This window comes from Sinocyclocheilus grahami, unplaced genomic scaffold (genome assembly GCF_001515645.1).
Source record: "Sinocyclocheilus grahami isolate Dianchi unplaced genomic scaffold, SAMN03320097.WGS_v1.1 scaffold73.1, whole genome shotgun sequence".
Classification (NCBI taxonomy): domain Eukaryota; kingdom Metazoa; phylum Chordata; class Actinopteri; order Cypriniformes; family Cyprinidae; genus Sinocyclocheilus; species Sinocyclocheilus grahami.
In genome coordinates this window covers 1506927-1529040 of record NW_015505252.1, presented here as the reverse complement: position 1 = coordinate 1529040, position 22114 = coordinate 1506927, and the positions used below count along the sequence as shown (strand labels likewise).

At 35.1% G+C, this 22114-nt stretch overlaps 1 protein-coding gene across 3 annotated transcripts in view; it reads left to right on the top strand.

The window, feature by feature from the left end:
* The window catches only part of LOC107585663 (synaptic vesicle glycoprotein 2C-like), an 86334-nt gene that overhangs the window by 43769 nt on the left and 20451 nt on the right, over positions 1-22114 (top strand). For all 3 annotated transcript variants that reach the window (XM_016272779.1, XM_016272778.1, XM_016272777.1), the window contains 2 exons: positions 3983-4733; positions 18156-18336. In XM_016272779.1, the coding sequence (XP_016128265.1) occupies positions 4157-4733; positions 18156-18336 (758 nt within the window). In that variant the 5' untranslated portion in view covers positions 3983-4156. The remainder of the gene's footprint in view (positions 1-3982; positions 4734-18155; positions 18337-22114) is intronic.

The following is a 22114-nucleotide window of genomic DNA, read 5'->3' as shown; positions in this document are numbered from 1 at the left end:
GGTAAAATAAATGGGAAAAATGTGTAGTAAAATGTCGACTGATTTTATTTAGGATAAAAATATTATTTAATGTGACTCACTCCACTTCTTTAGGTTATATTAACATGTTACTTTTTAGTTTTATAGTCGATAGATAAATAACGCAACAACTGCAACTTTGAACTCTTTACAGTGTACAGGTTCACCTAAACCAACAGGATTCTGTCACTTACCAAAATATAGATTTTTTTTCAGTAAATGATAAAATCCTCTTGAATAAATTGTACAGTCTGTATATTGTTCTTGAGCTGCTGTATGATTATTGATGTTTCATGATCAGTGTTTTGCATTCAGAGACTTTAAAATACCAAAATTAAAGGAAATAAAAAGTTCTTTAAACTTTTAAAAATCTATGATTAAGAATGTTCTGTTCTATTTGGAACCTTATCTAATATTTTTTCTCTTTATCCACTTTATATATCCTGGTTTTATTCAGGATGAAAATATTATTTATTGTTATGACTCAATCCGCAGAACTATAACTTTTTAAGTGTTTACTTAACAAAGAATGCAGTTTCTTAATTTTCTTTAATAAGTGTCAAATTATTTCTCTTAATCCTTTTAATATATCCCGGTTTTATTCATAATAAAAATAACATGACTCAGTCCACCTAACTATTTACATTATATCAACATATATTTTTAGTATTTTAAGCCTTTAATATCTTCTATACTGTAATGTAACAGCACCTTTTAACTCCTTACATCATGCAGCTTCACCAAAATCTTTTTTTTTTTTGTCTGCAAGTATGCTTTTTACTGCATAGGTTATAGATCAAACTGTAGGAATCTGTCTACATTAGACACACACACACACACACACACACACACACATATACACACACACACACTCACACTCCATTGCCTTCATCCAATCTGTGCAGGCGTCCAGTAAGAGAGCCTCGCAGCTGCTGGAGAGTCCCAGTGACCAGTGAAGCCTTCAGCTATCCATCATTACATTACTGCAGTGTGTGTGTGTGTGTGGTCTTCAGTTGTGTAAGAAGTTAGCTGTTTTTTACCAAACCACTGAGTCTGATCTGTTTTGCTCAAGGTGAATCAGGGACAGTGGAAAACAGCGCGACCTTCCTCGCTCAACTTTATAATTACTCACTTCAACACATCGTCGAACACTAGTCATTTAGAGTTGAAGGTGTGTGTGTGTTGTATTTAGTGCAATTCCCCGTTTGCGGAGGGTCAAAGCGTCCTGCAGCGTCCCGTTCCTCCCCCTCCCGCGCTCACATCGGGGTTAATGCAGGAAAACGGGTGTCGCATTGATTACATCAGCCCTCCAATGATGTTATAGTTACGTCAGGGATTGCCTTTATTTGGTCTAAGAGGAAATGATGTCATGCTTTGCTGGTTTTTAGGTCTGGCTGTTGCCGCAGTGATCCGGACGTGCCATTTTGAGTTTTTTTTTATAGTTTTAATGAAAATGCTGCTTTCGTTTGACCAGATTTGTGATTGATCGATTGATCTGTTATTGCGTGTTACAGGTCAAATCTGACACGTCACGTCTTCTGACAGTATTTCATGTTAAGTTAGTGCACACTGAATAGTGTGTGAGAGGGAAAGCGCGCGTGTGTTCCCCTCCGTGATTAATGAGGGCTTCTCCGACAGCATCAGTGACCCGTGAAACACAACTCTTAGAGAAGCATTCGTTTTGTTTCGGCTGAATCTGGGCAGGCGAAGGTTTCGCTGATTTTTCAGGAAAGAGGCCGAATGCACGACTCCACTAGAACAGTGAATCATTTCTGAGAATCGGATCTTTTGATTCATTTGTTGTTTTATGTCTTCATGTGCTCCCAATCCTTGTGATTTGACATTTTAAATATGTTTTAATAAATGACTGTGCTGAATATTACACTCAAGATTATGCTGATGCATTTAGAGTCTGTGAACCGGTTCATTTTAAAAGAACCAACTCAAAAAAAAAAAAAAAAAAAAGAATTGTTGATGAATCAGGTCTCTCCACATTTTTTAATACTCAGAATCAGAATGAGATGCATTGCCAAGTATGCTTGCGTTCACAAGGAATTTATCTTGGTGACAGAAGAATTCATTAACAAAATAAGTATTTAAAAAAAATAAAATAAATGAATAAATGTACTTATACATACATAAATAAATAAATATATAATAAATGAATTAATAAAAAATTCTGTTAATGTTTTTTTTATTTTTTTATTGGAGTCTTCAGTCTGCAGTTATTCTCAGGCGTGTCTCAGATATTTGGATTACAAATGCCAGAGTTAATGAATATTAATCATATTCTAATGATGATCAGCATATTGGCCAGACTGAAATTCATCCACGGTTATCAAATGTCAGCTCAAATCAAGATGCACAAAACATTCTTGAGTTCAGCTTGTTCTTGTCAGGAACTGTTTTTGGCCGTATATTGTTCTCGAGTTGCTGTATGATTTTAATGTTTCTGAATTTAATGCATTTTGGTTTCATGGACTAAAACACCACAACTAAAGGAAATAAAAAGTTCTTTCTGGAACTTCAAAAGGTTCTTGTATGATTTAGAATGTTCTGGTTCTATGGAACCTTTACTGTAATCTTAATTCTCTTATGAATAGAATAGAATAGAATAGAATAGAGCCTTTGTGTGATGCACCAAACCTTCTGGAAGTGTTTGGGGTGGAAGGACAGGACAGATGAGACTGTACTATAGTATTGATGTACTTTACTCTGGTATTGAATTGTTGTGGGCGTCTTCATCACAGATGGAATATTCTCTGTCAAATTCTCTGGTTTTCTCATTCTCAGGTATATCTGGTATCTGTGAGACCGACTGATCATTTTCAAAGAGATTTGCTGAGTTTACTTGGTTCAGAGAAAGCGTGTGTTTGTGTTTATTTTTCAGATGTGAAAAGATAAAATGAGATGAGTGTGTGTTTCTGCCAGAGAGAGGAATGGTGCTGCAATGCAGCAGGGCTCTTCTGTGTTTGAGAGCCTGAGAAGATCCTCCAGACACACCTGTGTGAAGTGTCAGTCTGCGTGTGCTGGTCTCTTCTTAATTTTTCTTTGACTCTGTCCTGTTCATGTCCACATCTCTTCCTGTGGAGGTGAACAGTGTGAATGCAGTTAAACTGGGCTCTCTGTCCTCTACCCGCTGTGCTCGTCTGATTTATGGCTCTCCTGTGTTTCTTCAGGGCACATGAGCAGGAACACCTGAGATCTGCAACGCTTTCACTTTTACTGTTACAGCTATTCAGTTAAAACCAAAAATACCCTGCTAATTCAGATCTGACGTAGAGGTTTTTTAAATTTGATTTTATTTGAATGGTGCGCGCGCGTGTGTGTACTGTAGATAGATAGATAGATAGATAGATAGATAGATGGATAAATTGATAGACATTGAAAAAAGAATACAATTTTATTTACACATTTAATTCTAAAACTATATATATACTGTATATCTACCTGTTAAAAGTTTTTGAACGGTAAGATTTGTAATGTTTTTTAAAGTATTCTCTTCTGCTCACCAAGGCTGCATTTATTTGATCTAAATACAGCAAAAGCAGTAATATTGTGAAATACTTTTACTATTTAAAATAACTGCTTTCTATTTGAATATATTTTCAAATGTAATTTATTTCTGTGATCAAAGCTGTATTTTCAGCATCATTACTCCAGTCTTCAGTGTCACATGATCTTCAGAAATCATTCTAATAATGCTGATTTGCTGCTCAAGAAATATTTTATTAGTAGTATTATTATCAATATTTAAAACAGTTGAGTAAATTCTTTCCGGATTCTTTGATGAATAGAAAGATCGAAAGATCAGCATTTATCTGAAATAAAAAGCTGAAATAAAAATAATATTATACACTATACCATTCAAAAGCTTGGAGTCAGTATATATATATATATATACGCTTATAGTCTGTGCGTGCTGTAGAGAATGAAAATATGACTCTGTTTCTTCTTCCCATAGATTCCTTCTCCTCTGAGTGAATGAAGCTGTCTGTCAGAAGGAACCACACACATCACACACATTTCCTGTCCACTGCTGTCCGTCTCCAAAGCACTCGAGCCGTTGATCTCATCCTCTAAAACACACGTTTGATTCCTGAGTGCTGGACTCACCAAACAGCTAAACTCTGCACAGATGGAGGACCCCTACAGAGACAAGACGTCTCTGGTCAAAGGCGCTCGCGACATCGCCAAGGAGGCGAAGCGCCACGCCGTCAAGAAGGTCAACAAAGTGGTGGACCACGCTTCGAACGAATACTCCAGCCGCAGCTACAGCCGCTTCGAAAACGACGAAGACGAGGGCGGTGACGAAGACCGTTACTATTATCAGGATGGCCATGCTCAGCGGGAGGATGACGAGGGATCCAGCGACGCCACCGAGGGCCACGACGACGAGGACGAGATCTACGAGGGCGAGTATCAGGGCGTGCCTGCAGGGGGCGGGGTCATGGATGGGCGTGGCCAGCCGCCGGCGGATGGGATGAAGGACAAGCGAGAGCTGGAGAAGGAGAGAGAGGCGGATGAGGAGGAGCTGGCGCAGCAGTACGAGCTCATCATCCAGGAGTGCGGACACGGACGCTTCCAGTGGCAGCTGTTCTTGGTGCTCGGCCTGGCGCTCATGTCCGACGGGGTGGAGGTGTTCGTGGTGGGCTTCGTGCTGCCCAGCGCTGAGACCGACATGTGTGTGCCCAACTCTGGAGCCGGGTGGCTGGGTGAGTCATGAGAGAAGTCTGCCCTGAAAACTTCATTTTATGACATAGGAAAGTAAGAAAAATGAAAGTAGGTTCAAAAGAAGCCACATTGCCAAGCAGGAGAAAACACACCCGGTACAATAATGTCAGTGCAATTAAACTACAGTATTTCTTTTTACAATATTTGAAAAAAGCTGTTTATTGTGATCCTTTGCAAATTATTAGTTGAACGTTGCCGTCTTTTATCATATGTGACCCTGCAGCACAAAATCAGTCATAAGCAGCACAGGTATATTTGTAGCAATAGCCAACAATACATTGTATGGGCCAAAATGATCGATTTTTCTTTTATGCCAAAAATCATTAGGATATTAAGTAAAGATCATGTTCCATGAAGATATTTTATAAATTTCCTACCATAAATACATAAAAACTTAATTTTTGATTAGTAATTTGCATTGCTAAGAACTTCATTTGAACAACTTTAAAGATGATTTTCTCAATATTTTGATTTTTTTGCACCCTCAGATTCCAGATTTTCAAATAGTCGTATCTCAACCAAATATTGTCCGATCCTAACAAACCATACATCAATGGAAAGCTTATTTATTCAGATGATGTATAAATCTCAATTAAAAAAAATGTTACCTTATGACTGGTTTTGTGGTCCAGGGTCACATATTTGAAGTTGCCACATTATGCATGTACTTTTTCCCCAAATTCAGTTTTTTTCTGCTTTAGGTTTTCTGGAGTCCATTTTAATGGTTAAATAAAAATTTTGACATCAAAAGCATGTCTAATTAACCGTTTTCACAAAACGTATACAATTTAAGAACAATTTCTTAAAGGTTTAACAAAAATTGACAGTTTTAGGGCCCTATGAAATCCATTTTTATTTTTTCCCAAATTTCATGCTTTCTGTTGTAATTTTTCTAGATTCAATTTTAAAGGTTTAATTACCAAAAAGTATGTCTAATCAGTTAAATTCATAAAACTTTAATAATTTATTAAAATACTTGGGACCTATGAAATTTATTTTAAAAAAATGCAGAAATGTTTATCTCGCGCTCTCACTCTCTCTCTCAGTTTAAAAAACGTAAGTTTATTCGTTTAGTTTTGTATGTTAACAATGTTTTTTTATTGCCAAGTCAAGTTGCCACTTGATCTCAAAACCAGTTATTACTTTAATAAGCATAAAAATACACGGTAAACATAAAAATTGTCAGTTCTGAATAGCTTTATGATATTGTTGATTGATATCTTTTTTAAAAGAAATTAATACTTTCATTCCACAATGATGCATTAAATTGATCAAAAGTACCAGTAAAGACATTTATAATTTTACAAAAGATTGCTATGTATTATATATATAATGTATAATGTATATATATTTCTGAAGGATCATGTGACACTGAAGACTAGAGAAATGATGCTGAAAATTCAGCTTTGATCACAGGAATAAATTACAGTTTAATATATATTCACATAGAAAACAGTTATTGGAAATTATAATATTTAAAAAAATTTGATCAAATAAATACAGCTTTAGTGAGCAGAAGAGACTTCTTACACATTTAAAAAAAAAAAAGGCACCAACAAACCCAAACTTTTGAACTGTAGTGTATATTCTTGTAACATGTAATTTCTCTTACTTTTTACATATGATAACACATTATGTCGACAGTGTTAGAAAATAATCAGCTGACGGTATCTTAGTGCTTCTTGTACTGAAAGCACCTCAGCTATCTTAAACTGGAGACTGTAGGAGTTGACTGGATTCTGGAGCAGAGCCTCTGTTATTCATCTCTGTCTTTGTACCCACACGTTTCTGTCTGTACTCACATGCTGTAAAGACGACAAGCTGCTTTTTTCCGCCCTTTGATGTAATGGAGGGTTTTTTCCTTGTAATGAGAGTGTGTGTGTGTGTGTGAGAGGGCTTGTATATGGTGTGTAATGTGGGTGGTTGGGTGGTGTTTGCCAGCGATATCGTTCTGTGTCGTGCTTGTTTGATGGTTTGCGCTTGTGTGTGTGCGCGTGTGTGTGTGGGTAGAGACTGTCGTTGTATTGTTCGATGATCTCTCTGGGTCTGGATGAGTTTATTGTTTTGGCAGCAGGTAGAGCAGCACATGTGTGGGTAGATTTGAGCGTATTTAAGAGGAGTGTGTGTGTGTGTGTTTCTTTCAGTCTGTCTCTTATATACGTTTCTATTTATCTATTATATGCAGATCACATATATACAATATAACAGACTTAAATCAAATTAAAGAGCTGACGTTCTCCAGATGTTCTCTGGATGTCCCTTGTAATGAGAGTGTGTGTGTGTGTGAGAGGGCTTGTATATGGTGTGTAATGTGGGTGGTTGGGTGGTGTTTGCCAGCGATATCGTTCTGTGTCGTGCTTGTTTGATGGTTTGCGCTTGTGTGTGTGCGCGTGTGTGTGTGGGTAGAGACTGTCGTTGTATTGTTCGATGATCTCTCTGGGTCTGCATGAGTTTATTGTTTTGGCAGCAGGTAGAGCAGCACATGTGTGGGTAGATTTGAGCGTATTTAAGAGGAGTGTGTGTGTGTGTGTTTCTTTCAGTCTGTCTCTTATATACGTTTCTATTTATCTATTATATGCAGATCACATATATACAATATAACAGACTTAAATCAAATTAAAGAGCTGACGTTCTCCAGATGTTCTCTGGATGTTGTGGCAGAACACTGTCATGTTTAGTGTTTATAATAATTAAGGTTTGTTGTTTTAGTTTTAATAAACTTCTTAAAAGGGATAGTTACTAATGCACAATATTAGTAGTATTAGTGTTAGTCGAACACTGGGGTCTTTTATCATGTTTTAGGTTGCTTTGGTAGTTGCCACAAGATGTATGTGTTTTTCAACTGTGTTGATTCCTTTTTTTCTTCTTCTCTGGATTAATGGTTAAATTCAATTCTAGTAATCAAAAAGCATATCCAATTAACTGATTTCCCAAAATACAATTTTTCAACAATTTATTAAAAGTTTAACAAAAAGTACAGTTTTAGGGCCCTATACAATGTTCTGCACAACAGACGTTTACTGTTTAAATTTAAACATAAATAAAGTTATTATTTTATTATTTATTATTTTGAGAGGTACGTTATGCTGTTCAATACTGATATATTTCTGCCACAATTTCTTCAAGTTAAACCAGACTTTTATTTTGATGGGTTGCGGTGAAGATGTTTGAGTTTCTCTGTGTGTGTGTATGATATGACAATTGTTTTTTTTTTTTCAAATGATGACAGCAGTCACTGTCATTATTTATGTGGTGATTGGCTGTGATTGTGTTGCATCTTGCAGCATTTGTCTTTCAACGAGGACAGAAAAAGGACTGGTCACTGGGAACTTGTTGCATCAGGTCCGTGTAGGATATATGCTGAAACAGATATTTTATGATTCTTGGTGTTGTTCAGCAATGCAGAGCTCATTTCTTGATTTCATCAAACAATGTAATGCATTTGCATGTTCATTTGATGCATATTGAGTTATTTGACTAAGCGTAGCTGTTAATCCTCCTGCTTTATAATCTCTTTCTTTATGATTGGTTCATGCAGATGCAGATCAATATTCTACACTTAGACTTGATTAACTCTCATGTGCTCTTATCATTCACACACAGGCTTTGTTTCAAATCCCACAGAGCTGCCTATCTAGTCAACATCTTAGTCAGACTACTGACTTAAGAACTGTTAGCAGGAAAATGATGCTTCCTCATTTTTTGTTTAAAGTTAAGGGAGAATTGCACATATCCTGCATTGATATGGCAAGCCCAGAATATATTGTACAGTAGCAGAATCATGGTAAAAAACAAACAACAAAAAACAAGAGTAATGCTGACTATAAATATACTTGCAGGTCCATTTCATTCAATATTTTTAAATGTTTTTCAGTAGTTATTATATATTTAATGTTTATAAATAATATTTAATATTTATTTAACAATGACAGTACATTTTATTGCTGCTATTATAAATATTGAATAAATCAAATAATTAAAAATGTTTTTGAGTGAATTATTTACCCAATTTTACAAGTTATCATGGTTTAAAAAAGAAAAGAGGAAAATATATCAGAAGTAATGTCGACTATAAATATACTGGTAGGTTTTATAGTTGTTTTAATATGTACTGTATAATATGTAATGTTTGTAAATAATATTTACTATTTAGTTATTCGATACGTTTTATAGCTACTGGTACAAATATTGAATAATGCATATAATTTAAATTAAAATTTAAGTGGATTATTTAATTACATATTTTATGATAAATTCTAAAGCAGCATCACATTTATCATGGTGAAAAAAACAGAAATAAATCAATAGTAATGTTGACTATAAATATACTTGTATGTCTATTTGATTCAATATTTATAGTAGTTATTTATTATTAATTCTATAATATATCATGTTTAATATATACTTTATATATGTATATATAAAATATTTAAAAAAAAATTTTTGCTAATATTACAAATATTTTAAATAAATAAATTTACTTTTTATTTAATGTGAACAGTCCTTTCCTATTACATTGCATTTAATCATTCAATATTTTTATAGTTATCTAATATTTATTATATAATATTTCTTTTTTTTAGTGATAAATGTTTTTTGCAAATATTGAATTATTCAAATCTCATTTTAGGTGAATTAATTAGTCATATATTTCTTACCAAATTCTAAAAGCAGGATTACTTTTATTGTTTGTGAAGAATGGATCCCAGTGAAAAACATTTGAGTTGAGAGAAGTAACTACACATACGTTTAACGTTTCATTAAAAGCTGAAAAGGACAGATTAAATCAAGCGTGTGGTTTCTGTAAGTAGTGTGCCATGTCTGGAGGTTAGTTGTAGCTTCAGCAGCAGGTAATGAACAGCGCGGATCAGAAACGACTCCTCAGCCACAGCGAGATGCTTTTCATTTGTCCGCCTGCCGCAGAGCTTCCATTATCTCTTATCTTTCTTCCTCCATTCTGCTCTTCTTCTTCCCCTGCAGTAAAGCTGCTTTATTTACCCTCTCGCTCTGTAATCAGCCGCTCTTTTCCTCCTCCTGTCCTCTTTGTGCCCATCGTACAGGACGACTCTTTCCTCCTAATGACACTGCAACGATAAAGGCCAACACACACACACACACACACACACACACACACACACAGACACACACTCTCCCACACACACACACACACACACACACACACACACTCTCTCACACACACACACACACACACACACTCTCACACACACACACACACACACACACACTCTCACACACACACACACACACACACACACTCTCACACACACACACACACACACACACACTCTCACACACACACACACACACACACACACTCTCACACACACACACACACACACACACACTCTCACACACACACACACACACACACACACTCTCACACACACACACACACACACACACACTCTCACACACACACACACACACACACACACTCTCACACACACACACACACACACACACACTCTCACACACACACACACACACACACACACTCTCACACACACACACACACACACACACACTCTCACACACACACACACACACACACACACACACTCTCTCACACACACACACTCTCACACACACACACTCACAGACACACACACGTGCATTAGCAACAGGAACTTAACACAATCCTGTAAAGCACACACAGTCAGCCTGTGGTCGGATCAATAACTCTGATCGATCAATTAGACCGCAGGCGGAGCGGATGGAGATATTCTGTAGTCCCGGATAAAGAGATGTCAGTCACAGATGCCATCGAGTGTACATGTTATGTAATTTGACCGTGAAACACACACTTGGTGAAGAGATCATACTGACTTTTATTAACCCTTGGTGTTGTTTGTGTCGTGGTCAAAAATGACAGATTTTTTTTTCAATTAAATTAATGTACTGTATTTTAGTTTGATAATGTTTCTTTATTTAATCATTTAGATTTTTAGGGGATTTTATGGTACTAAATTATATTTATGGAACAGTGATGATCCGTTTATTACACTTTTTAAGCATAGACCTAAAAATGAAATTTCTTTAGAAACTGTGGTGAATCTTGAATGCTTTGGAGCACAGAGTTTGGTCTCTTTTTAAAGAAAACACTTGCGCGTCTCTTACGAAAATTAACCATAGCTTTATTGTAGTAAAAGTGTAGTAACCATTGTTTTTTTGACTTCTTGATTAGTATTTGAATTACCACAGTTTTACTGCAAACAGCATGGTTAAACTATGGTTGTATTTATATGTAGTATTACCATGGTTAATATTCGTAAGGGATTATTGTTGAAATTAAAAAAAAGTTTAAAAGGTGAAACTAAAAATAGTTATAGAAGTTTACGTTTATTATTACGAAAAAAGGTTAAAAAATAGAAAAATGTAAAATTTTATATAAACTATATATTTTTCTAAACATTTTACTCTAAAACTTCAAGAAAATGAAAGCCGTAAATCTGAACAATTTGTGTTCCAAATTTGAGGTTGATATCTAAAAAAAAATTTGATTTCAGGAAGAAATATACACTGCATTTACATTACACTTTACTACATATTCACATAGAAAACAGGTATTTAAAATGTTAACAATACTTCATTTTTACTGTATTTTGCTAAATAAATGCAGCCTTATAGAAATTATAGAAGTGTACGTTTATTATTATGAAAAATGCAAAAAATAAAACAAGTTGTGTTCTAAATTGGAGGTTAATATCACTAAAAATGAGCGTTCAGCCAGATTTAGTTTGTGCGCAGTACCAAACGTTTCCACTAGATGAACGTTGTTTCCCATTCGTTTACAATGCAGTTATTTTTGACTTGATTATGAACGATACAAATGTGACAATTATTTTTCAGGACCATTTAACCCATGTCCATGATTTATTTATTTATTTTGTGTGTGTGTGTGTGTGTGTGTGTGTGTGCACATAACAAGTGCCAAAACCTTTACCAAGTTTCGTACCATTCCGATGAAGTAAAACATTTAAAAAAAAGCAAAATTTTTCAGTCAGAAATGACCATAGAGCACCAGAGGGTTCAGACATTGTTTTTAGGAATAGTGTATATTACAGAAAGAAGGAATGAAAGAGAGAAGGATGCAGCGCATGTGCTGTGGGTGATTTAGCGCGGTCGTTTGCTCGTGTGTTGGACAGATAGAGAGATGAGCAGAATGAACTCTGAGAGGTGAGACACTCTTCTGCTGAAAAGACCCTTGAGAGGCGTCTGTAATATGCCTGACACTTTCTGATTTCACGCTTTACTGCTCCCTCTCTCTCTCTCTCTCTCATACTGCAGTATCAGCAACATCAGATGTTGTACAGATCAAGCTGTGTGTGTGTGTTGTATATATTAAATGCAAGAAATTAATACTTTTATTCAACACGGATACATTAAATTGATCAAAAGCAGCAGTAAAGACATTTATAATGTTACAAAAGATTTCTATTTAAAATAAATGCTGTTCTTTTGAGCTTTCTATTCATCTGTGAATCCTGAAAAATAAAATGTATCACAGTTTCCACAAAAAAATGTGAAGCAGCTCAACTGTTTTTAACATTGATAATAATCAGAAATGTTTCTTGAGCAGTAAATCAGCATATTAGAATGATTTCTGAAATATATATATAAAATGATTTTAATGTTTATTTTTAGTTCAAATATCATTGATTACAATTAACCATAAGTATTCTCCAGGATCCTCGGCAGTTTCTTGGCTTGAAACCTTTTTTTTTTTTTTTGTTCGTGTGTGTGTGTTCGTGTGTGTGGGTGTGTGTGTGTGTGTTCGTGTGTGTGTGTGCGTGCGTGCGTGTGTGTGTGTGCATGTGCATGTGGGTTTGAGTGTGTGTGTCTGTGTGTGTGTGTGTGTGTGTGTGTGTGTATGTGCGCATGCGTGTGTGTTTTGTGTAATCATGCTTGATTAGTCTTTATCTGTCCGGAGCGTCTGTAATTAAAACATACAGGACGTCCGGCACGCCCACACTCGTCCTGTCCTGCACTCTGATTGGTCGAGCCAATCAGACCGTATTTACTCTTTAACATACAGTTATGTAGATCAATCTCTGTAAATCTTACCCATTAAACACACACATTGACCTTATCATGTGTATTTTAGACCCATGACTTTTCTGAAGATTTCCAAACGTTTTCCAGTCCCTGTTTTCCATATTCCCATGTTTGGAGCCGTCCGTCTCGCTCTGGTTGTTGCTCGCGCGGGTTTCCGCAGGGATTTTCTGATGGATCGGGGGAATTACAGGCAATTCTCTGAACTGAATTCAGTCGGAGAGAGGGAACGAGAGAAAAGGAAAGTTCACGCCGCAGGAGCTTATTACTCTCACTGAATGCTGGGAAATTAATAATAAGAGCTTTGACATGTAGATTCAATTCACTACCATAATCACACATGAGAAGAAAGATTACGCAGCGAAGGAGGGGAAGACGGCACAGCTGTACAACCAAAAGAAAATATGAAGGAAAAATAGATTTTCAGTGATTTCTGCACCATTTTGGAACATTCTGTGTATGATATTATAAAATATGCACATGTAATAAGCTAAAGCTAAAGTATCATATTTGAGCTTATATGTGTTGATTCTTTAAAGAGCCTCTGGCCGTTTGATCAGCTGAAGCGGGATCTAAAATGACAGATTCTATATATATATATATATATAAGAAATAGAACTATTTTAATAGAACTTGTATTTTAATCAAAAAGTTCAATGTCAAGTTAGAGAAATATTTTCTAAATTTATATAATCAATAAGAAATTACAAGATATTTCTCAGTGTAAACTTTGACATGAATATTTATTTTTAATATTAATTTATTATTCTGTGTTTGTTGTCTGTCTGTCTGTGTGTGTGTGTGTGTGTGTGTGTGTGTGTGAGCGAGCGAGCGCGCGAGGCGCCAGCGCGATCGAACAGCTGAAACATAAAATACATTAATTTTTGGTCATACAGATAAGAGCAGTGTTGGGAAGGTTACTTTGGAAATGTAATAGGTTACATATTACAATTTACCATATTTAAAATGTAATACTAATGTAACTTTTTCAATTACTTTATTAAAGTAATGTAACTGGTTACTTTTTGATTACTTTTCAAAATTTCTAATGAATGTTTTCAACTGTTAATCATTTTCAAACATTTACACCATGCAGGGTTAACCTTACAGTAGTGCTCAACACTGATACTGTCAGACTTTCAAAATCCTTCATCACTTGAATTAAAGGTGCAGTAGGAGATCTTGGAAAATGCTAACTTTAGCCTGATAGCACTGAAAGCGAACGTCCCACCCTTCTTGCAATCGCCGTCCAAAGCCACGGCCCCTGAACGCTTATACGCTCACAGACCAGAATACCAGAGACAACATTACTACAATAGGCTACATCAGCGGTTCCCAATTCCAGCCCATGTTCTGAAGTGAAGTAAACTTCAACGGATTTCCCCTGCTCAGGGAGTAGGGAGCAATGAACACTGTGTAGGGATCATATCGATCGGAACACAGTTCATGCACATAGCTCACTTCTAATGAGTTGGTGCAAGGACTGGATTAACCGCTGGGCTGCCTACATTATGTGTCATTCACCGGTGAGAAAAGTACTACAATTCCAGCAAGGAAGATCGGGTTGTTGATGTTTGTCTGCCATTCTCGCTCTGTCTGCACAGTGTGCGTGAACACGCTGATGACGTATCCTGTCTGCGCGAACCGGGTGCGCAGAGGTATGCAAATACTTATGTTTACAGGCAGGTAGGAAAGCATATTAAAACGCTCGGACACTCCCAGAATTCCCTGCATGACACTTCATATTTGATGTTTTTTTTGTTGTTGAAATAACATGTTTCTTCTTAGTTTTTTCTAATCAGTTGTGTACATTAGGGTTTAATCTTACATCTAATGTTGTTAAATCAATGTTTATTGCATTATTTCAGTATAGTGTGTGTCACCATGATGGTGTTTAGTGTTTTTTTGGTTTAGTGTGAATGACACTGTGCACTTTCTATTTATAAGTATTGCCCTCCTCATCTCATAGAAAAGCTGTTTGTGATGGGCTTTGGTTCATCATGTGACTTACTCATCACCACCAGTTTTTGGTGGTTATCAGTGCATTACAATGGTTCAAAACAGATATTAGTACTTCAATATGTTGGGTGTGAGAGAGAGTGTGTGTGTGTGTGTGTGTGTGCAGAGTGACTGTAATACTGTGAATGTGTGTCTCTGAAAGCAGCTCTTTCGCTGATCGTAGCACACAGGTCTGTGTTAGTGTTAGCGAGCCGCAGTATTCAGTGCTGTCAGACAGTAATAGATGAGCGGGGCATCCCGTCACGTCTGCACAGGAAGATAACACACACTCACAGAGAGAACGGCAAACACAGAGATAGAAAGAGACGACGCTCAGGTTTCCACTGGTCCAGCTTCTGCTCATCAGATGGGCTTCACTTACACTCTACCACATAAATCAGCGCTTTCATTACCATATCTTGAGTGAGCGGACAGGACTGGATTTATTGCATGCATATTTGTGTGTGTCTGAATTAGTGTAGATGAGTCAGTCTTTCTTAAAGGGGTCATATAATGCGATTTCAATTTTTCCTTTCTCTTTGGAGTGTTACAAGCTCTTGGTGCAACAATAATGTACAGTATGTGGAAAATAATGTGTTCTTTGAACTTTAAACCGCATAAACATATTTCATTACACCAAATACACAAAGTAATGTTCTTTTTAGCAGCATCATATGAACCCTTTAACTCACAAAGAAACAATGAGTGAAATGCACCTGTTATTATTTCTGTTGAAGCATTGCACATCTGGAGTAACGTGTAGGTCATCTTTAGTTCTTATTTACGTCGTCAGGAGTAACAATAACTGATGATGAACAAATGAGTTTTCATTTTTTGGCTAATCTTTCTTCTTAAAGGAACAGTTTACCAAAATAAAGAGTTTTCTCACCCTCCTGCCGTTCAAAACAAGTATGACTGTAGTTTTTCTGCGAAACACAAAAGAACATACACTGCAAAAATGATTTTGTGTATTAATGAAGTTGTACACTGAAAAATAATTGTGGAAAGAATTTTCACTCAAAAATTGCTTGTGAATTTTATGAATAAATACAAAGAAATGACAAGTGACACTGAATTAAATGTGAAATTTTAAAGTAAAATGGTATTTTCTTGTAAAATGTACTCCAATAATCTTTCTTTTATTTGCAACATCATACATATTCTTTTTTATAGTGTAAATAAAACAAATATTATTGTATTATTATACCATTTTAGACTCTAAAATTTCGCAGTTATTAATGTTGCTGTTTCTTTGTAATTATTTATGAAACTTACTAGCAGTTTCTGAGTGAAATTTGTTTCAAAATTAATTTCTACATGAGTTTTTCCATTTATATTGACCTCAATATAAAACCTTTTAGATATTTAGATAATGGTAATGTTCTTCAAAAAATGTGTTGACATTTTTAGGTGAACTGTCCCTTTAAATGTACCAGTGGACTGTGGTTTGTGATGATGGAAACCAATCAATAAAACTAATAACAGCAGTGTGTGTTATTTATGTCACAGTCCGTTATTGAACAGCTCAGCTTTCCATTACAATCAATACTGATCAATAAACAATAGCTGCCAATATTACAGTCACCATATGACTACATAGGATCTCCAGAAATCTCAAATGTTCTCCTAAACATCAGTGAGGTTAAATGAAGACTTGCTGTGAGAGATGAGAAAAATACTCCGTTATCTCACATTAGATCTCAACAACATCTCAAACCGTCTTCAAATTCTTTAAAGAGTTCTATACACTGAAGAAATAAAAAGTGATAAAAGTGAGCTGTCATCCAGTCAAAGGAATTGCATGAGAAACATCTGAGACAATTCATAAAATAATTTTTCAATTGAAATGAAGCTGAAATAAAACAAAATATAAATATTAGATGGAAAAACATAAACTTTAAAAAACTGTTAGAAATTCAGGAATGCTGTATTATTGGCAACTAACTGAAATAAGTAAATTTAAAGTACTAAAATGACTAAAACTAAAATTAAAATAAAGCAAAGCTAAATAGAAATAACTAACAAAAGCTGACGAGCAAAAAAAAATACTAAAACAAATTAAAAGTATTAAAATAAAAGCTAAATACAATTATTATTATTAATAAATATAGATAGATGAAAAACTTAAAAAAACGTAGAAGATTATAAATGTTTAATATAAATGTATTATTGGCAGCTAACTGAAATGAGCAAGTTTAATTGTAAGTGCTAAAATTTCTAAAACTAAAATTTTTCATTTTTAAATTTAATTTAATAGTTAAATAGAAATAAACAGCAAAAGAAAAAAGCTAGTGTAAAAAATTATGGTATAAAAATTAAGCTAATTAAAAGTATTAATAAATACTAAAACAGTATAAAAATAATACTAAAACAACGCTGGACAAAGAATGATGCTTAAACAAAACAAATGAGAAGACTCTGACAAATCTTATTTATTTATTGTTTTTCTCATGTTTTAATGTCTTTTTAACATCACAGTTTAAGTTCATTGTTAAACATGTAAATCAAGTGAATGGTCTCTTAAATATAAAAATCCGATACAAACATAACAGTGTTATTTTAATATTATTGAGATACTATTATAGTTTTTATTAATATTTTTTTTTATTTTTAAACAGTTACATTTCAACAGTTTAAGTTTTGATCATTTTATTTTGTGTTTTTGTCATTTTTAATATATATATATATATATATATATACTGTACGTGTCTATATGTTTTTATTAATTTTTGTTTTAGTTTTAGTTATTTTAGTAGCCTACATAAAAGTTAAACAGGATGAAAATGCGAAATGTTGCCTTGGCAACTTGCTGAAATAAAAAGGTTTTCCTATTGTATTTTATTTAAATTAATGTTTGTTATATCAAGTAACAAAAATGTATTTTTTATGATTTTAATTTTAGTTTTAGTTCACTACAAGTAACCCTGACATTCTGACTCTATGTGCTGTTTCACACATTTCACATGTGTGTGTGTGTGTGCATGTTTATGTGGTTTATGAGGACACAAATTTGTATAATAACATGGGTATGACATAGGTATTACAGCGAGAAGGTGATTTATGAGGACATTTTCAGTGTCCCCGTAATTCAAAAGGCTTATAAATAATTCAGAATGAGTTTTTTTGAAAATCTAAAAATCCAGAAAGTCTCCTGTGAGGGGTAGGTTTAGGGGTAGGTTTGGTGTAGGGCAATAGAATATAAGGTCTGTACAATATAAAAACCATGACGCCCATGGAGAGTCCCCATAAACCATAAAAACAAACCTGTGTGTGTGTGTGTGAAGTAAAATGAAAAGCAGTTTGTTGAGCTCACAGTATTTGTGTGTGTGCAGGCAGTGTGGTGTATCTGGGAATGATGGTGGGCGCGTTCTTCTGGGGCGGTCTGTCAGATAAGGTGGGCCGACGGCAGTGTCTGCTGGTGTGTATGTCAGTCAACGGCTTCTTCGCCTTCCTGTCGTCCTTCGTTCAGGGCTACAGCACCTTCCTCTTCTGCAGGATGCTCTCGGGCTTCGGGTGAGTTCATAGTCCATCCGTCTTCTGCTTTCCTTTACTGAGCTAATGACTGCGGGTTAATTAACTGCTCCGTGAGGAACGATCAGCGATGACGTGTGGGAAAGGTCAGTCAGAGCATCCTAAAGACGAGAGAATAGAGTAAAAACATAACTAATAGATAGCACCATACTTACCCAGCTGATTAATCACAGTACATTAAGATAAACATGTTCTGAAATGTTATGTGTAAGTATGCAAATGAGGCATTATCTAATTAAATACGCACTCATTTGCATACATTTAAAGCAGGATTATTATAGTTAACTAAACCGTAAAAAAGCATTTTCCTTAATTGAAATGAAATAGACGTTAAGTGAAATAAAATCAAATATAGAACTTAAACTTATTTTAATTCAGCTTGTTGCCAAGGCACACATTTTCATATTTTCACATTTTCAAGTACTAAAATAATTAAAACCAAATAAACTAAAATACATAAAAATTAATAAAAACTAAACAGACATAACGGAATATTTATAAAATGACAAAAACAACAAAATTACTGAAACTTGAACAAAAATCTCAAAATTGAACAGTGTATGAAAAAAAGGCTTTTCCTGTAGTTTCTCGCCTTAAAGGTGAAGCATGTCGTTTCTGCACCATTAAGGGCAAAAAAAAAGTAAAATGCAAAGTAAAATTAAGGGCCAAAATAAAATGCAGAGCCAGAATCTGACATGTCAGAGCACTCAAATTGAGCATTTGCTGTCTTTAAATTCTGTTGGGATGAATGTACATGAACCTAAATGCTTTAATGATTATCCTTGGGAAGCTCAGGATTTCAGTCAGGAACACTCACAATCAGAGTCAATTAAAGATCAATTTGCATTGGTCATATGAAGTTTACATTATTTATGCATGGAATTTTTTTAAGAATTATGCATAAAATATGCATTATATGTATTAGAATGTTTAACTAATGCATTTTCTGTACTGCAAAAGAATAGCAATAAAGTTACTACCCACTTTTTGATTAGGAATTCAAATGTTTGGAGAGCGTCAGTGTTTCACTCTTCAGGGGGAGTCAAACACAAATAACTGACTTATAGTGACTTTTAACATTAAACTGATAGAAAATCCTAATAGCATTTATAATTTTATGATGGCGTTCATGTGTGCTCAACTCGATTATTTGGGCCAGACTTGAAATCAGCCTTTGATTTCGATGTGATATTGATGTATGATCTAATGCAATAATAAACAAACTACTATTAGGCAAATAATTGCATCATTTTGACAGTTCCAATATTGCATGTCATGATAAATAAATCTGTTGCAAATTTTTATGTAGACTGATATGCATAAAACGCTGTACCATGCATGTGCTGAACAAATGCTAGCATTGAAATGTTGTTCCTTTGAATGAGTATTGGATCACTTCAGGACAGCGGGAATATCCCACATCCGACTAGAAACTATAATGAACACAGAACTGAACACACACACTGGGATAGCAGCTCTGAGCGACACACTCGCTCGCTCTGTCTCTCTTCAAGCACTTCTGCAGTGTCACAGTTGTTTTAACCTCCTGGCACAGACCCATAACTTGAGAGAGAGAGAGAGCGAGAGCGGGTTTTATTGCTAATTGAACTGCAGCAGTGCAGTGACTCCAGACTGAATCAGCGCCGCAGCACAGTCACTGCAGTCCGTCTCAGACAGAGGGTCAAAGGTCACACCGACAGACAAAAATAGCTAGATGCACCACAAAGGAAGATGTTTTTAAATTCATTTTCAACTGTGCTGAATATACGTGATAATTTATTTACATTGCTATATTTTTGTTTGTTTAATTTATTCTCTGTTAAGATTATAATTATTGTCTGTTTGGTGATGCTAGTGATGCTAATACCGATTTTACACACTTCACCCTAAAAAACACAGAGGAATGTGAACATCTCCTGAGAATGCCAAAAAGTTCATTCATTTTTTGATACTTGCTTGTTTTACGTGGTGATAATTAGATTAGATGTATCAATATAAGCAAGCAAATAATGGTTACTATAATAATTAATTATTAATGATTCATTGTTATGTTTAGGTCAAGATTAAGAATATATTATAAAATGTTATAAATTGATAAAACGTGTTTATAATGTTACAAAAGACTTCTATCTCAAATACATGATAGATGTGTCTAAATATAAATATAATAATTATGTAGTCAAAATATTCAATTCTAAGTAGATTTTATGATGCTGTTGATTTGATATTATTGATACAAAATGATTTAAATAATTATTTGATTTAAATAATTTCAGTTACACATTTGGGGTCCTTAAAAAACAAAGCGATGGAGAGAGAGAGAGAAAGAGAGAACGAGATGGAGAGAGAGAGAGAGAAAGAAAGAAAGAGAGGGAGAGAGAGAGAAAGAGAGAAAGAGATGGAGAGAGAGAGAGAGAGAGAGAACGAGATGGAGAGAGAGAGAGAGAAAGAAAGAGATGGAGAGAGAGAGAGAGAGAAAGAAAGAAAGAGATGGAGAGAGAGAGAGAGAGAGAAAGAAAGAGATGGAGAGAGAGAGAGAGAGAGGGGGAAAGAGATGGAGAGAGAGAGAGAGAAAGAAAGAAAGAGATGGAGAGAGAGAGAAAGAAAGAAAGAAAGAGATGAGAGAGAGAGAGAAAGAGAGAACGAGATGGGGAGAGAGAGCGAGAGAGAGATGGAGAGAGAGAGAGAGAAAGAAAGAAAGAGATGGAGAGAGAGAGAGAAAGAGAGAACGCGATGGAGAGAGAGATGGGGAGAGAGAGCGAGAGAGAGATGGAGAGAAAGAAAGAAAGAAAGAAAGAAAGAAAGAAAGAAAGAAAGAAATAGCAAAACAAGATGGTCAAATTTGGAAAGATTATTTTGAGAAGCTCTATCAAACTGACCCTCTGAAAAATCCCAACCAATTAACAGTTCTTGAAAAATTGAATGCCCTTGAATCATGTATCAAAAACAACCAAAATCCACTAGATTATCCAATAACCCAACAAGAACTTGGTGGAAAACTGAAATCCCTCAAATGTAAGAAATCCTGTGGCCCTGACAACATAAAAAATGAGATGCTTAAAAACAGCTCTCCTGAATTTCAGATAGCATTACTCAAACTTTTTTACTTGATTTTGAGTTCAGGCGTTTTTCCAGAGGTCTGGAACACAGGACTCATCTCTCCTGTCTTTAAAAGTGGAGACAAAACAGATCCTAATAACTACAGAGGGATCTGTGTAACCAGTCATTTGGGAAAAGTATTTTGCTCAATAATCAACTCTCGGATTTCATCTTTCTTAAAGCAGCACAACATCATCAGCAAATCTCAAATTGGCTTCCTCCCTAAACATCGAACCACTGACCATATTCACACACTACACACGTTAATAAATGAACATGTACACCAAAAGAAAGAAGGAAAAATATTTGCATGCTTCATAGATTTTAAGAAGGCATTTGACTCCATTTGGCATAATGGATTGTTTTATAAAATATTAAAAACACAAAATAAATGTGCAGTAAAAATTGGACAGCAAAGGACAGACTATTTCTCTCAACAGCGAGGAGTGAGACAGTGAGACAGCCTCAACCCGACTTTATTTAACATATATATCAATGAACTGGCAGATCTACTGGACCAATCAAACAGTCCAGGACTACAATTATTCCACACAGAAGTCAAATATTTACTGTATGCAGACGACTTGCTAATTCTATCTAAAACACCAGAAGGTCTCCAGAACAACCTTGACATTTTAACTAAATACTGCCACGATTGGGC